At 32.8% G+C, this 21,164-nt stretch overlaps 1 protein-coding gene across 1 annotated transcript in view; it reads right to left on the reverse strand.

Moving 5' to 3' along the window:
- The window catches only part of LOC107655111 (integrin beta-8-like), a 35,872-nt gene extending 15,336 nt beyond the window's left edge, over positions 1 to 20,536 (reverse strand). Inside the window, exons 1-9 of the mRNA XM_016442528.1 lie at positions 20,011 to 20,536; positions 18,060 to 18,145; positions 16,136 to 16,307; positions 15,024 to 15,270; positions 11,007 to 11,172; positions 7,725 to 7,883; positions 4,120 to 4,215; positions 955 to 1,026; positions 421 to 564 (exon numbers count right to left, since the gene is read on the reverse strand). Of these exons, the coding sequence (XP_016298014.1) occupies positions 421 to 564; positions 955 to 1,026; positions 4,120 to 4,215; positions 7,725 to 7,883; positions 11,007 to 11,172; positions 15,024 to 15,270; positions 16,136 to 16,307; positions 18,060 to 18,145; positions 20,011 to 20,107 (1,239 nt within the window). The 5' untranslated portion in view covers positions 20,108 to 20,536. The remainder of the gene's footprint in view (positions 1 to 420; positions 565 to 954; positions 1,027 to 4,119; positions 4,216 to 7,724; positions 7,884 to 11,006; positions 11,173 to 15,023; positions 15,271 to 16,135; positions 16,308 to 18,059; positions 18,146 to 20,010) is intronic.
- Between the last annotated feature and the right edge of the window lie 628 nt (positions 20,537 to 21,164).

Here is a 21,164-nt window from a genome sequence, read left to right on the forward strand (position 1 = left end):
CATTATAAATGTCTTTACTGTCACTTTTGATCAAGTTAATGCATCCTTGCTGAATAAAAGTATTTGTTAAAAAAAAAATAAAATAAATATAGTAGTGCATATACTACTTTTTTTTGCTTTGATAGTCACTGTTCACCATGGAGTTTTATAAAATAAAATAAAATAAAATACTACTTTTATGTTATAGCCACTGGTAACCATGAACTTACATTGTCTAAAATAAAATAAAATAAAATAAAATAAAATAAAATAAAATAAAATAAAATAAAATAAAATAAAATAAAATAAAATAATAAAATAAAATATTTTGAGCAACATGCAGGTGAGCAAACATTATTTTTGGCCGAGCTAGTCTTATAATTTGAGCACTTTTCATATCAAAGCCAGCATCTCTGTGCACCGTGCTGAAAACAGACGTACTGTTTGTTTGGGCCGAACACCGGAGCACTTCGTGTTTCCAGAGACAGTGGATCCGTCGGGGCAGAGGGCCGTGACGCTCACCCGGAAGCGCTGAGCCTGGCTGTCCTCCAGCCCGATCTGCACCTCCACATCCGACAGCAGCTTCTGCACGAGAAGACAGGACAGCAGCTCAGAAAGAGCCCATTGTCTCTGCTAGAAGCAGGTTCACTGGGAAAAGGCCGGGATAAAAATAGCGACTCTGATTGGAGCTCGCAGCATTTTTGGCCCAGTACTCAGAGGCCGTTTATAATGCAAGCTTCTGTTCGCTGGGATCACTGGATTTTGGGAAGGGCAATGCATTGTTGTGCTTGCTACGAGATTATTCCTCTTCTTAAACGCATGCCGGAACAGATTCTGGCATTACAGCCGGTGCTTTTCCCGTTAAACCGAAAGCGAGCGCTCTGAAATGTTTGGGACCTTCTGCACTTCTAATCATATTGTCCTTGAGTGGACGGAGAGAGAGAGCGGAGCGAAAGAGAAAGTAAAGCTGCTTACCTTGTAGGCATGCACTACTAAATCTTTTAGATTAGATGCTTTGGGACTTCCAGGAATCAAGTCCATCAGATCCTGTTCAGAGGAAAAGATGAAGCATTTAAAAAATACAGCTCGACAGAAAAGTAATACTGAGTCACGCCTCGGTTTGTCAAAACAAATGTGTTTACAGTAATCGAGTGCATTAGTGCCACCCACTTATTCAGCTAGAATTAGAATTTTTCTATTCATTTTTCACCAGATTTTTTAAAGCGTTACGAGTCATGAACCGGACCAACCAGCTCTGAGGGGAATCACAGCATTATGAACTTTTGTTATGACGCATTTGAAAATCGGATAAAAAGAGAAGACGGCTTTAATGAGGGAAAGAACTACAATCACATTAAGCATTGCAAATGACATAACTGAATTAGATATGATTTTGAAATATAAAACTATTAATTTAAAGTTTTACATAAATACTTTTTAGCTTTTTGAGTTTGTATTGAGACGGACGGAGTTACATCATTAGCAGCGTTCCTTGCCGAGCTCTGATTGGTGGAATTTTCTTGTACAGCATCATGGGAAATAAAGTAAAATAAAATAAAATAATTATGCACTACTTTTATGTTACAGCCACTGGTCACCATGAACTTACATTGTTTAAAATAAAATAAAATAAAATAATGCACTACTTTTATGTTACAGCCACATGAACTTACATTGTTTAAAATAAAATAAAAAATAAAATAAAATAAAATAATTATGCACTACTTTTATGTTACAGCCACTGGTCACCATGAACTTACATTGTTAAAAATAAAATAAAATAAAATAAAATAATTATGTTACAGCCACTGGTCACCATGAACTTACATTGTTTAAAATAAAATAAAATAAAATAATGCACTACTTTTATGTTACAGCCACATGAACTTACATTGTTTAAAATAAAATAAAAAATAAAATAAAATAAAATAATTATGCACTACTTTTATGTTACAGCCACTGGTCACCATGAACTTACATTGTTAAAAATAAAATAAAATAAAATAAAATAAAATAACGCACTACTTTTATGTTACAGCCACACGAACTTACATTGTTTAAAATAAAATAAAATAAAATATAAAATAAAATAAAATAAAAGTGTATGTAATATTTCTATGTTACTTTTTTGGTCTTGACAGCTATCATTCTAATATGCTGATTTGCAGCTCAAGAAACATTTCTGATTATTATCAAAGTTGAAAACAGTTGTGCTGCTGCTTCAGTGTGATAATTGTTTTTATACAACAGCCTGATAAACAATAAATTCACAATGAGTATCTTACATTTTAGACAGTATTGCCAGCTTGATCCGTCAATAGCAATAGATTCAAATAAAATTAAAACAGAATTAGCTGTTCACACAATGTACTGGGGTGCCGTTCAATGAATGAAAGCATTTTGAACAAATTGGTTGAGTGAATAATTCAGCGAGTCACTCATAAAGACAACTTGTTTAGTCCCTGAACTAATCAGTGTATTTTAACAAATTGGTTAAGTGACTAATTCAATGACTCACTCATAAAGACAGTCACTTTTCGCCACTCACTGGTGTAACAATATAAGCTGCAAAAAGAGTCACTAAAAATCCCCATCACTGGACACAAGCGGATTGATGCAAACAGAGAAAAGTCCCTGCTGTTCGATTAAACAAAAGAGTCCCTCATAAAAGTCACACCCTCATAAACACGTCACATGATTTGAGGTGTCATTCATATCTTTAATACTAATAATGCTTAGGTTTAGGACTTTGTTCAAAATGCTAGTCCTCAGCATGAGCAATGATGATACTTGTCTTTGCAAACACCACTAAATATAGAAGCAAACAGATTAAAACAAAATAAAAATTCATTTCCCAGAACATATATTTCCTCTGTGCAGAGATTGTTACTTACTCATGCTGAAAATACTCACTATTATCTCAAGCATTTGGGAAACAAAAAGAGTAACACGGAGATGAACGAAAACAAAGTGTGACAGAGAGCGAGAACACAACCTTTATCTTCCCTCTTGAGTAAAAACAATCTTGTCACACGCTGATAACATTGACAGTAATCTAAAAGTCATGTCAAATGTGTGTGTGTGTGTGTGTGTGTTGTCTTTATTGTCACTTTTGATCAAGTTAATGCATCCTTGATGAATAAAAGTGTTAATTTAATTAAAATACTTTTTTTTTTGATAGCCACTGGTCACCATGAAGTTTCATTGTATAAAATAAAATAAATAAATACACTACTACTACTTTTATGTTTTTATTTTATTTTATTTTATTTTATTTTTGACAGCTACTGGTCACCATGAACTTTTATTGTATAAAATATCTCTATTTAAATGAGAGAAAAACAAAGTTCATATCGCTTTGAGCAATATATTTTAGATTTATAGCAAAATATAATTTTTTTATAAGCATTTTGAGAACTTATGGAGACACGATTACATCATTTGCAGCATTCCTTGCCGACCTCTGATTGGTGGAATTTTCTGCACAGCATCATGGGTAATGTAGTTTTTTTTGAAAAACACAAATTCAAGCGTTAAACAGAATTATACTGAAAATAAGTTGAAATAACATAAGCAGATGTCTTCAACAAAAGCACATACCATTGATTTACAACCTCAGAACGCACAAGAGCTCAGTCTTCCTCTGGAGAAAATGAATGGATTTTTTGCTTCCAGAACTCAACTGTTACACTCTATACACTTAGAATGGAAGTGAACTGAGGCTTTAACAGCAGAAATGTGAAGCTACTGTATTTTTTTTAAAAACATACGAACACATGAGTAAAATCAAGTCAATTTGAGCTGTCAAGTCATCATTCATAATCATTTCGAGGTGGAACCATTTATGCATGAACTTCTGGTAAGATGCTTCTGGTAATGGGTGGAGTTTAGCATTTTTTGTATGTGCACATTTATTTGCATTTTTACTTTTAACCACTGAAGTTGCATTTAATCCAGAATATTTTGTTACCTCGAGCTTCTTTCATGCACATAATTGTTAAACCAGCGCTATAATCACTGATTGAACAAGTCGCTGTGTGTGTTCCCATAAATCACTGCCAGCGTTCTAGAAATCATGGTTGCAAAACAGACTGATTTCTGTAGGAAACACCCAAACTCATGGTGTGGGAGAGCAATTACCTCATACCACCGATATTGCACCTGGTCCACCGCAAAGATGGAGTAAACGCTGTTCTCCAGAAGCTTCTCGGCCAGCTGAGCAATTGTTGGGTGCTCCTAAACAACAACAACAATGTTGTGAAGTTTGTCCAAACATGTACAAAAGAATGTGACCATGTTTTTGGACATGTTTGCATGGTACTAGCAGTTGCACCATGTTTTTATTTAAAGTACTATTTATGATGATTATTCATTATCATAGTATATATAAACAAAAAACAAAACATGTATTAAAGGGGTCATATGATGCTTTTTTAAAGATCATTATTTTGTGTATTTGGTGTAACAGAATATGTTGACATGCTTTAATGTTCAAAAAACACATTATTTTTCATGAGGTAGATATGTGGGGGCGTGTTAGAACGAGCCGTTTTGGGGGGCGTGGCAGAGTCTTAACTTTGATAAAGTATATCTCTTTGGTTTTGAGACTTTAGTCTTTGCAACTTCAGGGATCTTATCTATTCACGAACAGCTTGTAACACTCCAAAGAGAAAGGAAAACTTGAAATCACATCATATGACCCCTTTAACATGTTTTTCGGACATGCTACTGTGGTAATACCATGTTATTCTTTGAAGTACCCTGTAGAATAATATGCATACTATGGTATATGACAATAATAACAATACAGCTGCTGAATTAACAAACTAAAACTACAAAAACTGTTCATTAATTGAAACAAAGCTAAAATAATATTTAAACTTCAATCTCAATAAGTTTAAGTACCAAAATGACTAAAACTGAAATAAAATGAATTAAATCTAAATAGAAATATATTCAACTATACATAAATAAATGACAAAAGCGCATAACAGAATTACTACAATAGTAAATAAATAATACTATATCATTAATATTTATATTAAACATTAGATGAAAAACTTAAATTAAAAAAACACTGCTTTGACAACTAAGTGAAATAAGTTTAAGTTGAATTACTAAAATGAAACTGACTAAACTGAAATTTAAATATTAAAATAATTAAAGTTAAATAGAAATATAAAAAACCTAATACAACTATAAAATTACTAAAACTTTAACTAAAATGAAAACTGAAAATATAAGAGAAAGCTAATTCCAAATATGAATAAATACTATAAGTGTGTATAATTAATGCTATATCATTAATATTAAATATTAAATTAAAAATTAAAAACTAATTGAAATTAGTTTAAGTTGAATGAATAAAATGACTTTAACTGAAATAAAAATACAATTTAAGTAGAAATATAATAAAGTAATAAAAAGGACAAAAGCACATAACACAATGACTAAAACTTAGTGAAAATTAAAAATATAAAAATAAAAGCTAATTCAAAATATTAATTATTATTATAATTATCCATGTTAATTAAATACTAATTCTATACAAGTACATAAGTAATACTACATTATTAATGCTAATATTAAATATTAGATGAAAAAAATTTAACTTAAAACTTAAAAAAAAAAACGTTGACTTGGCAGCTAACTAAAATAAGTTTAAGAACTAAAATGAAAGTTTAAGTAATAAAATAAAAATAAATTTAAGCTACACAGAATGTGTTATTCTAGAATATATATTATTCTAATATATGTAATATATATATATATATATATATATATAGCGGCATTATGCAAATATTTCCACATAGTGAGGTAGATATGTGGGGGCGTGTTAGAACGAGCCGTTTTGGGGGGCGTGGCAGAGTCTTAACTTTGATAAAGTATATCTCTTTGGTTTTGAGACTTTAGTCTTTGCAACTTCAGGGATCTTATCTATTCACGAACAGCTTGTAACACTCCAAAGAGAAAGGAAAACTTGAAATCACATCATATGACCCCTTTAACATGTTTTTCGGACATGCTACTGTGGTAATACCATGTTATTCTTTGAAGTACCCTGTAGAATAATATGCATACTATGGTATATGACAATAATAACAATACAGCTGCTGAATTAACAAACTAAAACTACAAAAACTGTTCATTAATTGAAACAAAGCTAAAATAATATTTAAACTTCAATCTCAATAAGTTTAAGTACCAAAATGACTAAAACTGAAATAAAATGAATTAAATCTAAATAGAAATATATTCAACTATACATAAATAAATGACAAAAGCGCATAACAGAATTACTACAATAGTAAATAAATAATACTATATCATTAATATTTATATTAAACATTAGATGAAAAACTTAAATTAAAAAAACACTGCTTTGACAACTAAGTGAAATAAGTTTAAGTTGAATTACTAAAATGAAACTGACTAAACTGAAATTTAAATATTAAAATAATTAAAGTTAAATAGAAATATAAAAAACCTAATACAATTATAAAATTACTAAAACTTTAACTAAAATGAAAACTGAAAATATAAGAGAAAGCTAATTCCAAATATGAATAAATACTATAAGTGTGTATAATTAATGCTATATCATTAATATTAAATATTAAATTAAAAATTAAAAACTAATTGAAATTAGTTTAAGTTGAATGAATAAAATGACTTTAACTGAAATAAAAATACAATTTAAGTAGAAATATAATAAAGTAATAAAAAGGACAAAAGCACATAACACAATGACTAAAACTTAGTGAAAATTAAAAATATAAAAATAAAAGCTAATTCAAAATATTAATTATTATTATAATTATCCATGTTAATTAAATACTAATTCTATACAAGTACATAAGTAATACTACATTATTAATGCTAATATTAAATATTAGATGAAAAAAATTTAACTTAAAACTTAAAAAAAAAAAGTTGACTTGGCAGCTAACTAAAATAAGTTTAAGAACTAAAATGAAAGTTTAAGTAATAAAATAAAAATAAATTTAAGCTACACAGAATGTGTTATTCTAGAATATATATTATTCTAATATATGTAATATATATATATATATATATATATATATCAAATAAAATAAATAATGACACAAAGTTTAAATAAAGTAAAAATCAGCAAACAATGTGGAACCAATTAAATAAGAAGCAAATGTTTAAAAAAAACGTCCAAAATCAGATAAACAGCAAAAGTCAACAGGCTTTACAAAATCCAAAATATTGCCAAACAGGCGCTTTTGCATCTCGTTTCGAAACTAAATCATCCGCGATCGTCTTGTCTGTTTCACCTCACTCTTCTTGTCAGTCAGCTGGACTCGCTCTCCTCACTGGAGAAATGAAATCTGATCTGAGATGCGACTGTCGTTCGGCACGCTGCATTGAGCAGCCGCGTTCAGTTTTTAATTGTAGTGTCTGTTCTTTTACTGAACTAAATTATTTTTATTACTATAAAAAATCAAAATGACGGTGGGGGTCGGTGACGCGGTGGGCAAGTGACGTAACCGGTGTTGCGGCTTAACACCGGTATCACCGTCAGCCCCGTCTATCGCGGCAGGCCTACAGCCCATGCGTATGTTTTATACAGTATTTGCCCCTTTTATGAAAATAGACCATAAAAAAGGCAAGGCGTTTTTGAGGAAAAGAGAGATGGAACTGGATCGGGACACATCGCAGGCAAAACTGAACTACTTCAGTGTTTTGTGTGTTTAGTGCTTTGATTTGGTTAATCGTACCATAGTAGTGGTTTGGGAGTAGATGTTATCCTCTAGATGGCAGCGGCCGTCATGAGGAACCACGATACCGGCCAGTTTACCGTCCAGAGCCAGATGAGACGGCTGGTCTGTCATAACCAGCAGCAGATGCTTCGCTTCGGGACGCCATCCGATGTCTTTCTGCAGAGATGAATCAAGATTTACAAACCTGCATGAGTGTGTATTTAGCATAAGGTTTACTCAGCAGTCGGAGGAGTTCTACATAGCATACATCTGTCCTGTGTTACTAATACAAGACTAACTGCACTGCTCAAGCATTCAGATGCCTTGGATTGATCATTCCTTAAATCATGTCTTGAGAAAAAGAGTGCTGTTACTTTGCTGATTTACAATTTTCCTCGACAAATGATAAAGCATGCAAAAATAAAAAAATAAAAATAAAAACAATAAATAAATAAATACAAAAAAAAAAAAATAATAAAAAGGAACAAAAATAATTAAATATTGAAAAAAAAAAAATCCAATTAACAGTAAAAAATCAAATAAAAATACACACTGGTAATGAAACAAAGAAACAATAAAAAAACATTAAAAAACTCAAACTAAAAATAATAAACCATAATAGTATAATAGGCTCTATGCTTGACAGATGATAAAACCCACAATAAATAAATAAAATGTAATACAAAAAAGAAATAAATACAAAAACAAAACAATAAATACAACAATAAATAAAACGACAAACAAACAAATCAATTTATTAAAAAAATTAAAATAAATACAGTAAAAAATATAATAAATACCAAAAATAAACTGCAATAAAAATATTTAAAATAAAACTAAATAAAAGATCCAAAAGTAAAAAAAAAAAAACGCAAACAAAACCAAACAAATAACACGAAAATATAACATGCAAGAAAATCCTAAATGTAAATAAATAAAGAAATAACTAAACAAACGCATGAAATAACTAAACAAAGATACAACAAAAATTTAAAATAAACAAATAAACAAAATAAATGAAAATTATTTGTTAGTAGAAATAATAACTAAAAATAAAGTAAATAAAAATAAATGAAATACTAAAAATAAATAAATGCGACAAAAATAAATAAATAAACAAACTTGAGTCTGTGTTACTAATACAAGACAAAGTGCACTAGTTGAGGATTTATCTGCCAGGATGAGTAACGTTTGAATTAATCATTCTTTAAATCATGTCTTCAGGAAAAAAGTGCTTAACTGATGTATAACTTTGCTTGACAGATAATAAAACATAAATAAATGAATAAATAAATACTAACAATAAAAATAAATTGTTACAAAAAAATCCTAAAAATGAAAAATAATAATATCATAATGTCACTCATAAGAGATTGTGGCTGGACTCTTCTGACCTGAGCCTGTTACTAATTGAACACAAACCGCACAAGTCGAGTGTTTTTAGCTGCCAGGAGTAATGAGTAATGTTTGACTAAAAAACCCCGACAAGATGCCAACAGGAACTACCTTTTAAAGCTACAACAGCAAGGCATCTGTGTAACTCATGCGTGACGACAGGAGGACGAGAAACAAACGCTATTCCACCTGAGAGCCGAGCGTTTGGAGGGCACAGCAAATGCTTCGTTTCGCTTTCCGACTCGCCGAGGCACATTACGAAGACTGAAACTCAGCCAAGGTCACAAAAGCTTTCAGCTCAGAAAGCATTCGCTTATCATTCACGGGAAAGATCCCAGCGGCCGGATCCCATGAAGAGGCTTTGTTGATGCTGCTGGGCTGCTGTGAGCAGTGACGAGATGGAGATGCTCCCGCTCCCAGACCGTCTCTGCAGCGACCACAGGAGAAATATGTGCTGACGGACCGAGCTTAGATGAATCGTTCATGAGACCATATTTGACGAGAGCGGCTGCTTGAATCATTAGTGCTGTTAAAGCAGGCTTGGGATCTGCTAACTCTGAGTGTTGAACATGAGCATGTAAATCACATTAATCATTCTTCAAATCAGACTTTGCTTGGTTGATGAAAAAACATGCAAAAATAAATAAATAAATAAATGCATACATAATTTAATAGTAAAATATAAAGAATAAAATTAAAAGTAAACAAAAAATAAAAGAAAGAAATAAATAAACTAACAAACTAGAATATTACTATATCATTCATAAAATATTTGAGGGTTATTTAAGCCAGTAAAAAACACAAAACAACCACCATTAGCAAGAAAAATAAATAAATAAGGACAAGTATACAATCACCACTAACAATAAATATATAAATAAACAAAAAATAAACGACGACCTAGCAATCACCACTAACAAAAATAAAAACAACAACAAAACCAAATATATTATAAAAAAGAAATAATAAATAAATACTAAAAATAAATAAAAACATAAATAAATATATAAAATAAATAAATAAATAAATACATCATAAAATGTCATAATACTAAAATAAAAATAATAATAAAATGAATACATAAATACCAAAAAGTAAATAAATTCATAATACTACTAATAAACAATAAATGAAAAATAAATACTAATATAAAAATAAATAAAACTGTAATATTACTAAAATGAATACTACCATTTTTAACTTTAGCCAGTAGGGAACGATCCAGCAATCACCACTAACAACAAAATGGAAATATCATTACAAAACAAACAAACACTAACTAGCTAACTAACTAATAAATAAATAACATAATAATAAATAAATACATAATAAAAACAAAATGCACAAACATAATAAATTACTAAACAATTACTAAAAATACTTTAAAAAATATACATAAATAAACAAATAGCAAAAAGTAAATAAAGTCATAATACTAAAAACAAATGATAAATAAAAAATAAATACTAATATAAAAATAAACAAAACTATAACATTACTAAAATGAATACTAGCGTTTTTGACTCGAGCCAGTAAGGAACGATCCAGCAATCACCATTAACAAAAAAGTGGAGACACTAATAACTAAATACATACATAAACAAGTAAATAAATAAACTATAACATTTTGAATAATCACTCATAATAGTGAACTCTTTTGACTTGAGCGTGTAAGGAACCACCTAGCAACCACCCAGAACTTCATAGCAACCACAGAAAACATCCAATCAGCTTATTAAAAACATGCTAAAAACCACCCAGTACACCTTAACCAACCAAATTGGATCCAACATGCAACTACAAAGCAACACCCTGGCAACCACCCAAACCTGGCAGAAGTGAAGCAATCACTCATCAGTGTGGTGTTGATTTTCTGAATGCAGTGTGTGGCTCAGGTGTGTTTACCTGGCAGACGGCGGCCTGCAGCATGGCGTCGAAGCCTCCCTCCGGCGTGTCCATGTTCCCGGAGATCCTCTGCTCCTGGATGACCCGTGTGAACTCCGTCATGTTGTGTGTGATGGGGAGGACGTGGATGAAGCCGTGAGCCGGCCTGCAGTTCACCTCATAATCACTGAGACACACACACAAAACTCACAGCTTCCCAGAGGAGAGACAAATTTGACCCTTGAGCACAAAACCTTCTTAAGGGTCTTAATGTCTTAAGGGGCAATTTTTCGAAATTGAGATTTTTACATCATCTGACAGCTGAATAAATAAGCTTTCCATTGATGTATGGTTTGTTAGGATCGGACAATATTTGGCTGAGATACAACTATTTGAAAATCTGGAATCTGAGGGTGCAAAAAAATCTAAATACTAAGAAAATCATCTTTAAAGTTGTCCAAATGAAGTTCTTCTTGCAATGCATATTACTAATCAAGAATTAAGTTTTGATATATTTACGGTAGGAAATGTACAAAATATCTTCATGGAACATGATCTTAATATCCTAATGATTTTTGGCATAAAAGAAAAATGTATAATTTTGACCCATACAATGTATTGTTGGCTATTGCTACAAATATACCCCAGCGACTTAAGACTGCTTTTGTGCTCCAGGGTCACACACACACACTTCAGACCGCTTCAGTATCTCATCTGTCTCTCTGAACATGTGTTCTCACGTCAGTCTGCTCTAGAGTTTCAGTCAGTTCTAAAACCTTGATCATTGAAATAAAACATGAAGATTAGATGAAAAACGCAAACTTAAAACGTACATAAAAATGAGAAATCTTGCTTTGGGAACTAACTTGAAATGAAGTAATTTGAAGTACTAAGTACTAGAGCTAAAACTGCAATAAAAATAGAGAGAAAAAGAAAAATGTTAAAGAGCAATATAAAAAAAAGAGAAATATAAAAACAATAAAATAAAAAAAGCACAAAAAAACCTAAAACAACAAATTACAATTCTATTAATAATAATAATTAGGGATGTAACGATTAACCGCGAGCCGGTTGAAAATCCATTTATATTTACATTATATTTAAATTGAGTTATTTAGCAGACGCTTTTATCCAAAGCGACTAACAAATGAGGACAATAGAAGCAATCAAAACCAACAAAAGAGCAATAATATGTAAGTGCTGTGACAAGTCTCGGTTAGTCTAACGCAGTACACATAGCTACAGTATTTGCAATAATAAAAGGACACATTTAATTTATAATATGCCTAAAATCTCATTTTGTAAAAAAAAAAAAAATCGTGAATCGAATCGAATCGTGGGTTGAGTGAATCGTTACATCCCTAATAATAATAATAATAATAATAATAACAACAACAACTAAAATTAGTAGAAGTAAAACTAAAATCAACATCAATTAAAATATATAAAAGAATAAATAAAAAATGAAAAAAGCACAACAAAAAAACTAAAACAAAATGCAAAAAATTATTAATAACAACAACTAAAATTTCTAAAACAAATTACTAAAATAGAAATAATAAAAATAAGTAATTAACAATATAAATAAATACTTAAGGAATATTATCACTATAATAATAATAATAATAATTATTATATTATTATTTACTTATTTTTAGTATTTATTTTATATAATTACGTAATTATAATTAAATGTTATTATTATGTAAATATAATGCTGTAATAATTAACAATGATGCAATTGTTGTTTTAGTAATTTAGTATTCATCATCATCATCATCATTATTATTATAGTAAAATGACTAAACCTGAAATGAATTAAAATAATGTAAAAACAAACTAAGAAAGCATGACAAAAAACACAAGTTACTAAAACAAAAATAACAAAATTAGTAAACATGTAAACTTATATTAAAATAAAAACAGAAACTGTAACAATAAAAGCCAGTTCATAATAATTCATAAATATTATAATAGCATAAACATAATACTGAAATAACAGCTGACGAATTGGTCTGTTTATTTATTTTCTAAAGAATTTTAGGCAATAAGCATTTGCGACAAAGTAAATACTCGATCGAAACTCAATTGTCATAAGCATGCATATTTTGCCCAGTTTATTAAGAAAATAAATATTAAATATATTGTTTAAACATTTTGGATCTTTCCATTTGCAGTGTCACTTTAAAGAATCACTTTTCGAGTCAAGAGCTTCCAGGCAACAAAGATATACAAAAAAATTATATCCTTCATAAAAAGGCAACAAAAGGTTTTCACAAGAGACACAATCTGGACAATGTGGACAAGATAATCTTGTTCTCCTCCAAAAAACTGAGCTGTGTGATTCTGCGATTCTTGATCTCAGTTCAATCTCATAATATTTACAGAAGAACTCAAGTATCAACTCACATGTTTCTCCTAAAATCCCTTTCCAAAATAAAAAGTAGATGCATATGAGTCAAAATTGAAGAGAATAGAGCTGTAAAAATATTGTAACTGTTTAGATCAGTCGTTAAGAACATTTTTTGACTGCATATTTAAACCGCACTGTCGCCAGGAGAAATGAGTGAATTATTTTTTATTATTTAAATATAATTATAATAATTCATTATTTAAATTAATTTTTAAAATACTTAAAATATTAATGTAATCTAATTAATAATTCATCTATTTATTATTATTTAATAGCTTATTTAATTATTTAATAATAATAATAATAAATAAATATTTGACTTAATTGCATATTTAAATCACACTGTTGTCAGGTGAAATGACTGAATTATTTTGTATTATTTAAACATAATTGTAATGATTCATTATTTTAAATTAATCGTTTTAAAAATATTTAAAATATGAATGTAATTACATTAATAATTTATCAATGTATTATTATTTAATAACTTATTTAATTATGTTAGATAATAATATTAAAATTATAAAATATAAAGGTTGCCATGGCGCTGCTATGGTGTTCTGCATTTATGCTGACATGTTGTTATTTACTTTCTAAGGTGCTTTGTGTTGCATTGCTAGGGTGTTCTTGGCGGTTACCATAGCGTTGCTAAGGTGTTCTGCATTTATGTTGACACACTGTTATGTGGTTTCTAAGGTGTTTTGGGTTGCTAAGGCATTGCTAGGGTGTTCTAGGTGGTTGCCATGGCATTTCTATGAGGTTGCTAAGGTGTTCTGCATTTATTACATTTAGTACTTTGTTATGTGGTTTCTAAAGTGTTGGGTTGTTGTTTCTAAGGTGTTTTGGGTTGCTAAGGCGTTGCTAGGATGTTATTGGTGGTTAGCAAGGTGTTGCTGAGGTGTTCTGCATTTATGTTGGCATGTTGTTATGTGGTTTCTAAGATTAATTGGGTTGCTACAGTGCTGATAGGGTTTTTTGGGTGGTTGCCATGGAATTTCTATGCGGTTGCTAAGGTGTTCTGCATTTATGTTAGCTCTTTGTTATGTGGTTTCTAAGGTTTTTTTGGGTTGCTTAGGCGTTGCTAGGGTGTTCTTGGTGGTTGCCATGGAATTTCTATGAGGTTGCTAAGGTGTTCTGCATATATGTTAGCACTTTATGTGGTTTCTAAAGTGCTGGGTTGTTGTTTCTAAGGCGTTTTGGGTTGCTAAGGCATTGCTAGGGTGTTGTAGGTGGTTGCCATGGCGTTGTTATGAGGTTGCTAACGTGTTCTGCATTTATGTTAGCACTTTGTTATGTGGTTTCTAAAGTGCTGGGTTGTTGTTTCTAAGGCGTTTTGGGTTGCTAAGGCATTGCTAGGGTGTTATTGGGGGTTACCAAGGTGATGCTGAGGTGTTCTGCATTTATGTTGGCATGTTGTTATGTGGTTTCTAAGAAAAATTATAAAATATAAAACATACAAATATAAAAATTATTATTATTATTATTTAACTATTATTATTTAATTTATTTTTTTTTCACAATTTTCTCATTATGAGAATAGTTTTCTCTGAATTATTATTATTATGAAGTAGTTGTCATTTGTTCTTTGGCTTGTTGTGCTGCAGGTTTGGGTCGGGTGTGTTCACCTGCAGGGGTTCAGGAGTTTGGAGGGATGGACGTCAATGTAAGGAGACAGCGGTTTATCCACGAACGAGCCGAAGCCCACTCTGAAGTCGCTGGAGTGCTCCTTCATCAGATGAGACAGAGCCAGACCCGCCGTCTTCAGCCGGTCCAGATTATCCTGCATGGAGGCCGAGACGTCCACTAGATAGTACAGATCCACAGGATAGCGCTCCAACTGCTGCACCTCCACCACGAACGCCGCCTCGCCGCCTGACACAGGAAGTGACATCATCACAACGCTACATTTACTATTTTACATTTCATGAGAAAGTTACTGCTGGTTGCCATGGCGCTGCTATGGTGTTCTGCATTTATGCTGACATGTTGTTATTTACTTTCTAAGGTGCTTTGTGTTGCATTGCTAGGGTGTTCTTGGCGGTTACCATAGCGTTGCTAAGGTGTTCTGCATTTATGTTGACACACTGTTATGTGGTTTCTAAGGTGTTTTGGGTTGCTAAGGCATTGCTAGGGTGTTATTGGGGGTTACCAAGGTGATGCTGAGGTGTTCTGCATTTATGTTGGCATGTTGTTATGTGGTTTCTAAGATGAATTGGGTTGCTACATTGTTGATAGGGTGTTCTGGGTGGTTGCCATGGAATTTCTATGTGGTTGCTAAGGTGTTCTGCATATACAGTGGGTACGGAAAGTATTCAGACCCCCTTAAATTTTTCACTCTTTGTTATATTGCGGCCATTTGCTAAAATCATTTAAGTTAATTTTTTTTCCTCATTAATGTACACACAGCACCCCATATTGACAGAAAAACAAAAAATTTAAGGGGGTCTGAATACTTTCTGTACCCACTGTATGTTAGCACTTTGTTTTGTGGTTTCTAAAGTGCTGGGTTGTCGTTTCTAATGTGTTTTGGGTTGCTAAGGCGTTGCTATAGCAATAGCACCCTATAGGGTATTCTGGGTGGTTGCCATGGGATTGCTATGAGGTTGCTAAGGTGTTCTGCACTGATGTTGGAACATTGTTATTTGGCTTCTAAGTGTTTTGGGTTGTTGTTTCTAAGGTGTTATAGGTTGCTAAGGTGTTGCTAGGGTGCACCTGGCCTTTAATGGTCAGACGTTACCTGGTCGTAGGTGGATGGTAATCTCTCTCGGTGACACCTGTGAGCTGCCGATAGTGGCATTTACTTCCACTTTCACATTCGGGTTCTGGATAAAAGCCTCTTCACAGCCCCGGACTCGCAGGTCAGACACAGATCCACATCGCTGACTTACATGAGCCCCGTCCAGAAACCTCTGTCAGAGTAAACAAACTGTCAGACATGTCAAGGGTCACTGCTAATGACTGTTTCTTCAAGAAACAAGGTGACTGTTGTGTAGGGTGGCATTATTGAAAGCTCTTTAGCTCAAAAATGGTTGCTGAGATGTCGGTCAGGGATTAGTCTGACTGGTGCCGAGCACCGCAGCCACTTCATGAACTTAACCACAATCCCGGGAATATGCATGACTTTCTGTACAAAGAAAGCATTTAAATCAATTGTTCGCCACAAGAAAATAAACACGTCAGTGATGGAGAAAGTTAAAACTCTATAAACTGACTGACTAAAGCCTGACCAAACCACGACCGGACTTTAATGGACAAGTGTTTACGTATTTGATTTACTCATTTTTGGAAGGACTAACTTTTGATTATGTGAAAAAATATTATTATTATTATTATAGTATTTATTAATATTTATAATTGGCTTTTAACTTTTAATTTGATCTTTTCAGTTCTCATTTTAAGTCTCATTAATTATGTTAAATATATATTTTTAGCTTTAATTTATTTTATTTAATATATAATGATATAATTTGAGTACTTCTTGACTAAACCACAACCGTACTTTAATGAACAAGCATTACAGTATTTGATTTACTCATCTTTGGAAGGACTGCCTTTTAATTTATAACGTGAAAAAAAAAATGTCAAACTCAAAGGAATACGTTTAATATAATCACTAAAATATTTCTAAAATACTTTTCCTGGTTAAACCAGTGTCATTTTAGTATTATTTAAATACTATTATGTTATTTATTAATAATTTTGAAATATTTCTATATTTTAAGGTTTAATAATTTTGTTTAATGTACTTTTATCATTTTTTATTTTTTTTACACTTCTAATTAGCTTTAATACATTTTCATTTTGGTTTTGGTAATGTTTTTTTAATATTTCTGTTTTGCTTTGATTTGTTTTAGATACATTTTAGTTGTATCATCTATACAATATAGCATTCATTAATATTTTGAATTAGCTTTTGTTTCTATATTTTAAGTTTAATAATTTTGTTATGTGCTTTCAGTATTTTCTTTTACATTTTTGCTACACTTCTAATTAGCTTTAATATATTTTTATTTTAGTAATTTTAGTACTTAAACTTATTTCAGTTAGTTGCCAAGGCAACTTTTCTAATTTTTCATTTTCTGTCCAATATTTGTCTTTTTTTTTTCAGCTTTATTTAAATTCTTTATTGTTTTAGCTTACAATAACAACAATGGGTTAAACAAGTTGTAACTGCTCAGAATTTGTTCTTCATTTATTCAAGAATCAGCTTGTCTCAGATGTTTGAGAAATTAGTCAGTAATAGTTGAACCTCATTGGTATCTCAGAAACAACTGAGATATTACAGGGACTTCATGTGCAATTTGTCCTCACTACACTAAAAAGGTACAAAATTGTACTTACATGTACACTTTAGTGACTAATATGTACTTTCAGAGTACTAGTATTAGGGGTAAATAGGGCACAAAGATGTTTCTGCATTTCTGTTTTATGGGTTCCCACGATCCACGGTGCATTCTGGGGATTATGGCTCTGGTGCTTTATCACTAACAGACCAAACATGAGCACTTCACACACTCAGACCTCGAGTAGTGTGCCGAGATACAACAATAGCAGCTGAGCTCACACACACACACGCACACACGCACACACGCGCACACACGCACACACGCGCACACACGCACACACATGCACACACACGCGCACACACGCACACACATTACCTCCTGAGAGCACCACGCACATTCAGGGCCGCGTCTCAGACAGTCTTCACATGTGGAGATGAGGGACGACAAGCATCGGTTATCCGCTGAACACAGAGACAGAGACATTTACACATGAATGAGCGAGCGTTCAGATCCTCAGCGGGCCTTTGTGTCCAGCACAGACCCTGTCAGGACAGAACAGTGCTCTGTTTGGAAAGAAACGGTCTCAGAAAGATGAACAAATCACGGCACTGAATGTCAACGTCAATTAGAATATTAATTGCGAGAAGCGTAAAAATAAACATTTAGATAAAACAGTAGATGTTAATGTGCACAACCAACCAAGCTATATAAACATTTATACCCTGCCGGAAAAAAAAAGAAGCTAAAACCAGCCTAAGATTGTTGGCTGGATTTAGCTGGTTTTCCAGCCCAGTCTGGTTCCAGCTGGTTTTTACCACTTCTTTAGCTGGTCAGGCTGGGAAACCAGCTGACAAACCAACTAAAATCAGTCGAACACCAGCTTAGTTTTTTTTTTTAAGCAGGGAGATCCTGTCGTACCACTATACAGTATGGGGCACGTTGTCACAGTGGGAACCTGCCGGTTACTGACAGTGATTTAACTAAAACACCTGTGTTTGAAATCTATTGAATATTAGCTAAATAAAAAGTGACATCATCCACAACATATATGCATTTAAAATGTATTATAGCCTATTAAATGCCATTGTTCTGATTAAGACAAACTGATAAATAAATTTAACATTTCTGAAAAAATTACTGTTTTTTGGCTGGTTTTAGCTGGTCTGGTTCCAGTTGGTTTAGGAATCTGGCTTTAGAGGGGGTTTGACTACTTCTTTAGCTGGTCAGTCTGGTCTTAGTTGGGAAACCAGCTACTCAACCAGCTCCTCTTGTGCCACTATACAGTATGGGGCAAGTTGTCACAATAGGAACCTGTGGGTTACTGACACTGACAATACAAATCCTGTTTGAATTCTACTAAATACTATCTAACACACAAATAATGGCATCAACATATGTGACTCTGGAGCACAAAAGCAGTCTTAAGTCGCTGGGGTATATTTGTAGCAATAGCCAAAAATACATTGAATGGGTCAAAATTATCAATTTTTCCTTTATGCCAAAAATCATTAGGATATTAAGATCATGTTCCAAATAGATATTTTGAACATTTCCTACCGTAAATATAACAAAACTTAATTTTTGATTAGTAATATGCATTGCTAAAAAATTCATTTGGACAACTTTAAAGGCGATTTTCTCAATATTTAGATTTTTTTTTGCACCCTCAGATTCCAGATTTTCAAATAGTTGTATCTCAGCCAAATATTGTCCTATCCTAACAATGGAGAGCTCATTTATTCAGCTTTCAGGTGATGTATAAATCTCAATTTCAAAAAATGTACCCTTATGACTGGTTTTGTGGTCCAGGATCGCATAGGCTATATGTATTTAAAATGTATTATAGACTATTAAATGCTTTTCAGGAACTGGTAAAACAACCTAAATGGGAAAAGTGAAAACAATATCAAAGCTATGAGAGGGAGCTGTTAAATAAACTAGACATATATGAACAAAATACTGTTTTTTTGGAAGTTAAACCATACCTTCTGACTCCTACTCTAATGTATAGCCTACTATTGTGGTTTGAAGTGTTCACTTGTCACCAAACAAGCTATCCAGTATGATGCAATTATATGATATGTGGATATGATATGATATGATATGATATATGTGGAAAACGACATAACAGAGTTTCGACTCAGAACCTTGTTTTATTAAGCTACAAACCGCGTGACACAACTTGCCCCGTGTGTAAACACTGACTGACATTTCCATTCATTCCCACGAGTTCGCGATGTCAAGATGCGTCCGGCTACATACAGCATGACAAGATACAAACAATGAAACGCACAGTGAAAGGGATACAATCGACAGCCAAACTCACCCGAATCGGACCTCACAAACACGAACAGCACCGAGATGAGCAGCAGCAGCATGCGAAGAGCAATCAAATCACAGTACAGACGCATGCAGGAAGTCATAGCAGAATAGAGAGAGTGAGTGTGTGTGTGTGTGTGTGTGTGTGTGTTTCCAGCGTTTGAACCGCGACTGAAAATCCCCCGGGAACGCGTCAGACCCTCATCCGCGCGAACAAAGGAGGGCGATTCGCTTCACCCAGCAACCTCCTAATCCTAATTTCCAGATTCAGATGAAGCGCGGCGGAACCGCAGTGTGCGCGTTTTGTTGTCATTGCGCGCTTTTACGCAGCGGACACGCAGGTGACGCGCCGCGTTTGGCATCCGCGGTCTTCTCGTACCGTCGCGCAAAGGTCACCGTCCGCGCGTCATTCCTTAAAGGTGCTCGGCGACGTAAGAAACTGCATTCATTGTTGTTCATTGCAGTGATTTTGAAAGCGGAGCTGATGAACGCCCACCTCTTGTGTGAACTGAGTCAGGCAGCGCTATGGTACTGTACAGAGGAGGAGCAGGAATTTTACTGTTCCCCCCGCTTTTCCCCTTTTGAGAATGAGAAGTTGTTGAGGAAAACTCTGGCAGGGCTTGTATTGAACGTCTCTGCGTCAGCGTGGAATTTAAACAATGACGAGTACATGGCTTTCTGACTTGTTCCCTAGTGTTTCTGGGTTTATATCTCACAATTACGCCTTTTTTCTCACAGTTACGAGAATTGCGTCATATAAACTTGCAATTACGAGAAAAAGACAGAATTGTGAGATAAAAACTGGCAGTTAATTCACCTCAGTCAAGGAAGGTAGGGCCATATTTAATTTCTTTTTTTTTTTAACTTTATTTCTTTTTTAAAGATTTGTTTTTGACTTTATTTAGAAAAGAAAGAGTAACGACAGGAAGTGCAAGAGGGAATGGGATCAGGAAAGGTTCACTTGTCGGGATTCGAACTCGGGACGCACTGTAAAAAATAAATAGTTGAGAAAATGTTTAAAAAGTACTTAATGCAGTAAGAATTTTGAGTTCTCTCAAACTTAGTTTTTTAGTTCTTCTCAGTACGGATACTTTGTTTAGCCAAAGTAAATTTGTTTGTTCATGCAATGCTGATTGTCTTATTTTGCTAATAGAAAAGTTA

The sequence above is a fragment of the Sinocyclocheilus anshuiensis genome, unplaced genomic scaffold (assembly GCF_001515605.1).
Source record: "Sinocyclocheilus anshuiensis isolate Anshui unplaced genomic scaffold, SAMN03320099.WGS_v1.1 scaffold515, whole genome shotgun sequence".
Taxonomy (NCBI): Eukaryota; Metazoa; Chordata; class Actinopteri; order Cypriniformes; family Cyprinidae; genus Sinocyclocheilus; species Sinocyclocheilus anshuiensis.